We start from the raw sequence: 8,125 nt of genomic DNA, 5'->3' as shown, positions 1-8,125 counted from the left end.
TAGAGAAGGGACTTATAGTTTTTTAGAGCACCTTATCCTAGCACTCCCCACCTCTGTGTATTAGCAGTAGTTTGTGCATTAGAACCAAGTTTAAAGGTCCCAAAAGTCTGAATTTGCATGCTACCTGCCCAGATGTGACCACTCTGCGCCAGTTTGATCCCTTCTTCACTGGATTTAGTTTCCAGGTAGCCTTAGCCTCTATGCCTTAGACTCCCATCGCACATGCCATGTTTCCATGCATGCACTCTCACTTTCTACTGCGCCAGTGCACTTTCATGCACATCTTGATTATGCTTCTTCCAGTGTTCACACTTCATGCATCCTCTAGTGCCCATTCAGTTTCAGAGTCTCCCTCAGACATTTCAAGGACTCTCTCTCAGTAGCTGTCCTTTGGGTCAAGTTCTGTCTCACATCCAGGTCTTACTGTAGAGTTCCCTTGGTAGTAGTCAGTTTCTCTCATAGTTTCTAGTCCTCACCTTCAACTGGAGCCCACCACAAGGGACACTTCTGAGAAAACCGGCAGGGTACTCAGGCCCACAAGTCACCACAGAACCAGAGAAGAAGCCATAGCTGCATTTGACAAAGCCACTGCTGCCATCAAACCTGGCCCTCTATTTGTTCCAGTGTTGTGTAATTGCATGTGAAATGTGTCAGAGCCATCACACCCAGACTTTATGCTATTTGACTACACCAGACACCCAGTATCACCTATTATGCTGTAGAGAATGAGATTCCTCTAGGCGTATATCGTGCATATTATGACTCATGACAATTGGTATAGTGCATGACTCACTTCCAATGACTGTCCCACAAAACACACCAGAGGCGCGACACTTTCCCACACTATGCAACACATTCCTGCACTTGGTCACCCTTTGTCATGCAGCATCCTAGAGCATCCATCCATCATCCAACCAGTCCCCTAGTGAGTCCCTTTTTGTTTATTCTCATTATCTGACCATTTCTGGTATTGTACAATATTTTATTCCATTATGGACCCTTACATTACCTCACTTACATACATACAGTGCTTCCTATTCACTTCCGAGCCCTGGGAGTGCACCTAGGCACAGCTTACTGGTTGCCTAGAAAGTTTATATACACTAACCACCATCATGTCAGTTAGTCTCTAGAGTGAGAATCTATCATCATGAGTTAGCATCCATCACTCATCACCCTAGTCCTCGCAGCAAGTCCATTATCATCAGTCTCCTCTCAGCAGCCTTAGTTCACGTCTTTACACCTTCTACCAGTCTATTATACATCTGTGCACAGCATGCACCTTATTCCCACACTTCGTGCACCTATGCACTTGACATTCCCACATGTGCACTCCCAGTGCACTTCACCAGAGTTGATCCAGCATCACTTCATGGATCCTTGCTTTCTTTGCATCCCCTAAGGGTTGAACACATCACTTGGCACACTTCAACCAACATCTAGAGAGTCAGTAGGCTTTCTCTCACCCCAGAGTGAGAGCCCTCTTTCTTTCTTCTGCTCTGCAAGCCAGCAGAGTTGTTGAACCTTCAATGCCCTCATTTAAAGACTCAGCAAAGGAAGAATTGTCCAATAACTTTGATGCAATCAATGACCCTAGGAGCCAACTCCCCAGAGTGTTTCTCAACACACCACAGCAGCCTATTTTTTCTACTCTCTCTTCGCTTAGTACACTAACCACCCTCAGCGAAAACATGCCTGCCACATCAATGTCCACTCTTGCAAGCACACATCCTATCCATGAGGCACTACCCATCAAGCAAGAGTTTGAAACACTCCACATGCCAAACTCAATTCCTGGCAGCACAATAGTAGGTAACCTACCATGCAAGTATGAACCGCAATCCTCCAGCAAACTGACCCCCATCACCACCGCAAATCAGCAACTGATAATGGCTACACTATACAAGATGCCCATACATGGGACTAACAAGGCACTGAAGTTCAATGGGACTACAGAAAACCTTGTAGATTTCATCGACATCTACAAAGGACACACTGATGAAGTAGGCCTCCTTGGGCTCAACCACATCAAGGGTATCATTTGCTACCTACCCCCAAGTGAAAGGGAGCTACAGGGTGGTGTGACAATCATATTGACTCTAGCCTGCAGATGGTAGTTTTTACTATACTTCTCTTGTTGTTACTTTCCTTGGGTTATGTTCGCATTTTTACTGCTTACATAATTGTCTACCCTTTAACTAGGACTCTACAGTCACTACTCAGTTTTCCCTTGTCTCCAGTTCTTGGTTGCTCCCCATTCACTTGGGTTATTTAGTAGCATCCCCTAGTTGTAACTTCCTAATTGTAACTTCTCAACTCCCAGATAGCTCCTGGAACATAGTTTCTGTCTTTGGCTTGAAGTGTCTCCCTTTCACTCATTTTATCTCTTGAGCTTGAGCCTAGTCCATTGATTCCCTTGGGTTGAATGTTCTTGCTTGCAGGTGTAGCAGCTAGGCAGAGCATTGACCATTATACTGGCTGAGTGCTTTTATCAAGTGTTCAGTCAGGTTGTGTCTTTCACAGTGGATTGCCAGAAGCAAGGCTTAGCAACTACAAGGCATTCATCAAGGAAGTCAAGGTAATGTACCCTGGCTGTGAAGGCCCTAAGCATTATGCGCTTGATGATTTTTAGGCAGTCATGCACAATCACATGAGCAAGCCAATGTCCTCAGCCAAAGAACTGAGCGATTATCTTCATGCATTCAGAAGAATTATGCAGCCACTCATTAATAAAGACTGCATAGGCAGGTCTGAATGGGATCACATATTCTTTCAAGGAATCCCAAGTGATGTCCAGATGCAGATCCACATGCCTAATTAAGTATCCTGACCACCACCCATGGGAGCCACACCCATACATGCATGTCTTCAAAGCCAGGCAGTTCCTACTACTGGCCACAGCCACCTCACCAGTGACACAGACCAGTGCGCTAATAACAGACCTCATGAGCTTAGTTGCAATGCCCATGTCCACACAGCAACTAGTGCAAGGCTCTGTAATGAAGTGTGAGTATCAGTATAGGGATGGTAACATGCCCCCACGAGATGACTGCATATTCTGTGGCAGTCTTGAACACTTTCTCAGCCAATGCCCAGAAAAGTTAAGGTATATCAAAGCAGGCAAATGCAAGCTCAGCAACACAACCCAGAGACTAGTTCTACTGAGCAGTGATTACATCCCCAGTAGGGAAGGGTTGCTTAAGGAACATATAGATCAGTATCATGCCAATCACACCGTGAAAGAGGTGCTGCCTAACTCTAGCATTACCATGGGCCTCTTCTACTGTGTGTTGCCAGACATTGAGGTTGTATTAGACATTGGCTCATCTGCATTTGTCCATACCACAGAATCCAAGTCAGAGATGGATGAAGACAATAGAGAAGTGATGTGTGCAACATAAGCACTTGCATACATGACCACTAAACATGATCAGAAACACAGTACAAGGAACAACACCAAAGGTAAGAGTGTGTGATTCAATGGTGTTCAAATACCCAGTGAAGCATGTGCACATCCAGGCCCCACATCCTGACAGGCCACTATAGAGGAGGTGATAGTCTCTCCTGCAATACAAGCCTCGTCAGGCAAGAGCAAGGCACTAGAAGTTGCTAAAATCATGCCACCAACTGCACCCACAAGCACAAAAGCAAAAGATGCACCATCAGTAATGCTGGCAGGCGCATCATCTTTATCTTCATCATCATCTGCACTGCATACTAACACTTCATCTCCATCAGCAGCATCATCGACAACACCACCATCCACACCCATGCCAGCAGCATCAGGAACATATTGATACTCCTTCATGCTCAAGGATAAAGAGGCTGACAAATGTGTTGTCAAGTGCCTCTTAGACACCAGTCTCAACATTCCTGTCAGAGAATTATTTGCCTTATCCCCTGACATTCACAAGCAATTCCATGACCTCACAACCAATAAGCATGTCACAGTAGGTGCCATCTCAGTCCATGAGCTATCTGGTCATCTGGTGACAGACCAATGGATGCACCAGTATGACAAAGTATGTATGCAAAGTGACAATGGAAAAGTCATCATGGATCACTACACGCCCTTACATTGTATTTGTGTGGTGATGATAGGTGGGTGCATGCTTACCTGCATCCTAGATCAAGGTGTGAAAGTTATTGTTATGCCCAGGGAGATATGGAAAGAACTAGGCATTCCACTGTGCTCTGACCATCGGCTGAATATGGAATCAGTAAATATGTCAAGAGACTCAATGCTTGGTGTCATCAAGAATGTACTGCTTGACTTTGGAGGAGGACCTATGTACTTTCAAGTCCAAGTCAATGAGTGCACAAATTTCAAGATCCTTCTTGGGTGCCTGTTCTTTAAACTCACATCATGCCACACATTCAATTTCCCTGACAGGGAGCAAGATGTCTTACTTACTGACCCAAACATGCGCAAGGAATTGTGTATTCTAACCTTACCTTGGGTTAAGCATTGTCCTGTTAAAGGTGTGCAGTACATCGAAAGTATGCACACACATGCACCCAAGGAAGAAGAACAGGGTTTTTAGCTATTGATGATCTGCACCATATGTGGGGAGATGCCCTTATGTCTTTGTGATCCCCACATTCTTTTTCATCTTATGATATTCCACATTCTTGCATCACACCCCACACACCACTACACATGCATGTCACAGGTGCCCATTATCAGCTCTTGAGGAGCAATAGTGCATCATTCTCTGTATCATTATATCAGTTTTCCTTATCATTTTCAGTGCCTAATGCGGCACATTACACATACCTAACATCTACCTGTTCTCATCTAGACTAAGCATCCATCAACACTTTTAATTCCATTTATTCTTTTGAGCCCGTACTTCACATGCTGGTGTATAAGTCAGTTGTGAAGAAGGTTCACACAGTGCCTACTACTATGCCCACAGAGTATAGAGTAGTATGCCAGCTACTGTTAAGGTCATACTCCAAGGGTAACTGGATCCGAAGGGCTTTGGCCTCAGCTCGTGCGCTGTGCCCCTTACCTGAGTATTGCCCCTTATTTCAGGAAGGCAAGACTAACGCGTCTGGAAGGTTGGATGAGTAGCGTAACAGATCTGGATGACTTCCGGATGAGGGATAAGTATTGTAGGGCTAATCTGGATGAGTCCAGACTAGAAACTAATGGTAATGAACTGTTGGAGACAGAGGTGGATACGGATAGACTATAGGAATCAATCCTAAGTCTCAGAGGGTGATGAGAGTAGAGGTACTCAAGTCTGGAGGACAGGAATGAGTAGAACTAAGATGATATTTAAACTGAGGTACTACAGAAGGTTACAGGAGGTTATATACTATAGGTATCTAATGGAATGATCAATCAGCAGAGTCCGAGGCTATGTATGAAGCATGTGGATAGTCTATTGGTAAGTAGAAACAGATCACAAATCATGAAATGGAAATGAAACATAGGTAGTGGATCAGGGAGCAGGACAGATATACAGATAACTGAAATACTGGAGTTAGGGGGTTACCAAAAGGAGACAAGTGCTGGTTGTGGATTCGGATGAGTTGTGGACCAGACCGGACGAGTGGACAGATTGAATGACGAGATATTGGAGGGAGATAAGATGTGGATAGGATTGGAGATAAGATGTGGATCTAAGATGAGATAAGGGTTAGATCTGAGATCTGGATATGTGGATATGACAGCTACCCACTGACCCCTAGCTGGATTGCCCAATTTACCCACTCATCCCCCTGATTTTGTTCCAGGAGTCTGCTATATGCATGTGTGTGTGGAGAAGTTAGATTTGGACCCAGCAAAATGGCTATGGCCAGAAGAGCTCAAGCTAGTACACTGGCTTATTTGCATCCATGAGCTTGCCTTCACATGGGACACCTCAACAAAACCTATTTCCCACCATATAAGATCCCCACAGTGGTGCATACCCCCTGGTCTCAGTAGAATATCCCAATCCACCAGCCACACTCAGCAAAGTAACACGCATCATCAAAGAAAAAATCTTGTCAGGCATTTACGAGCCTTTGATGGTCGCATATTGCTCATGATGGTTTTGCATAGTCAAGAAAGACAGCAAATCACTTTGCCTAGTGCATGACTTGCAGCCACTCAACATGGTAACAATTTGTAACACATTGCTCCCTCCATTTGTCAAACACCTTGCAGAATTGTTTGCAGGTTACATGGTATATGGCATGATGGATTTATATTTGGGGTATGATCAGTGTGCACTCCATGAGGAGTCACACAATTTGATGACCTTTGGGATGCCCCTAGGGCCACATCAGCTTACCACTCTCCCACAAGGGCACACTAATGCAGTACAGGTTTATCAGGGCAAGATGGCCTTTATTTTGCAGCCTGAGATCCTGAAATACACATCTCCATTTCTAGATGACATGCTGGTCAAATTGGTACAAATGCACTACCAGTGCACTGAAGGAATCAACTACTAAGCTATGGCACTACAAGGGATGCCAAGTCAGAGTATATGTGTGGTTGTCTCAGCTCTGCCTAGGCTGCTATACTTTGCAAAGGCAAGTGCATTCAACCCAAGGGGAAGCGAGTGCAACACATCCACAGGTTGCACAAAGCATGGGAAAGTCACATGCACGAAGGTGAAGGCACACACAGAGAGTCATAGGGCGTGTGAAGCACAGGAAAGTTGCGCACTAATAGGAAAAAGTGTGCAAAGGGCTAGGAATGTGATGGGGACTGGGGGAAGATGATGACTGATACTGATGGGTGCAAGAACAACAAATGCGATGATGATAGAGTGTGATTGTCAAAATGCTACTGACTATGGCTCAAAAAAGCATGCACTATGCTGAGAGATGCTAAGGGATACTAACTCCTAACTAAGTGGTAGCTAACTCAGTAATAAAAATGCAAATGCTATCATGCAAAAGGCGACTAAGCATGTTCCCACAATGCAGAGCCGATGCAAGTAAGGTGCAGGAATGAAGAAGGTATATGTAAGTAAGGGTCCATGATGGAATATGGTGTCATGATAAGAATAAATGCGAAAAACATACCAGTAGGACTTGCTGGACAATGGATGAATGCTCCTGGATGATGGGCGATGAAGCGTGGGAATGTGTGTGGGAATGCGTCGCAGGAGAGTAGCGTGCGCATCATGCAATGTGCAAGAAGATCGCACATGTATAGGCTGAGTGAAGGAATGATATAGGGAATGATGCTGCAAGTTCATGCTGTGAACTGTATGCAGATACATTGCAATATGGGGCTCTACAGGCATACAGAGGCACAAGTCTCTACACCGTGCCCACAGCTGTGATCATAGGGCACAAGTGCACATTTGAAGGTAGAATACCTGAGGACTCCAAAGTCCAAAAGATTAGAGATTGGCCAGAGCCCACTAACCAGTCACAAGTGCATGGGTTCTTAGCAACCTGCAGTGTCCTTCATATCTTCATCTGCAACTTCTCACGTATTGCGTGCCCACCAATTGACCTCACCAGGAAAGATGTGCCTTTCATATTTGGACCAAAAGAGTGCAAAGCAGTCCAGACCCTGAAAGACTTGATATTAAAGTCCCCTGTGCTCCAGCACCTTGACTATGAGAGCAACCATGAAGTCATCTTAGTGGTTGACATGTCCAGCATTGCAGTGGGTTTTATTCTGCTGCAAGTAGGCAAAGACAGCAAGAGATACCCAAATTGCTTCAGCTCTATCACACTGATGGAAGTTGAGAGCTGCTACTTGCAAGCAAAGCTAGAGCTCTATGGACTGTTCTGCACATCTTCATATTCAGCATAAAGAACCTTATGGTCGAAGTGGACACAAAGTATGTCAAAGGTATGATCAATGATCCTGACTTGCAACCCAATGCAACTATCAATTGATGGATCACGGGCATCCTCTTATTCTCCTTCAAACTCATTCACATCCCCACGACTAAGCACAAAGGTGTTGATGGCCTCTCAAGGAGGCCACCTGTAAATAATGATCTCCTGGAAGACGATGATCATGAGGATTGGATTGATTGCACATACTTGTTTGGTGTCATGCTTCTTAATGACAGAACACACTGCATCACAGGCGGCTCAGTTGACCTAGTCCACCAAGTGCACTATATGACCTTTGTCTCACAGATGGCACACATGCCAA

At 44.9% G+C, this 8,125-nt stretch overlaps 1 protein-coding gene across 1 annotated transcript; it reads left to right on the top strand.

Annotated features, from left to right (window-relative positions):
• Window positions 1–1,691: 1,691 nt before the first annotated feature.
• BJ212DRAFT_1300416 (uncharacterized protein) lies at window positions 1,692–3,401 on the top strand (the record flags this gene model as incomplete). The annotated part of the gene is made up of 3 exons (XM_041332984.1): window positions 1,692–2,113; window positions 2,524–2,578; window positions 2,778–3,401. 3 exons carry the CDS (start codon window positions 1,692–1,694, stop codon window positions 3,399–3,401), a joined length of 1,101 nt encoding a protein of 366 aa, XP_041191935.1.
• Window positions 3,402–8,125: the final 4,724 nt, after the last annotated feature.

The sequence above is a fragment of the Suillus subaureus genome (assembly GCF_016647635.1).
Source record: "Suillus subaureus strain MN1 chromosome Unknown BJ212scaffold_20, whole genome shotgun sequence".
Taxonomy (NCBI): domain Eukaryota; kingdom Fungi; phylum Basidiomycota; class Agaricomycetes; order Boletales; family Suillaceae; genus Suillus; species Suillus subaureus.
The sequence above is the reverse complement of the archived record's forward strand: the minus strand, read 5'-3'. Positions and strand labels throughout refer to the sequence as shown.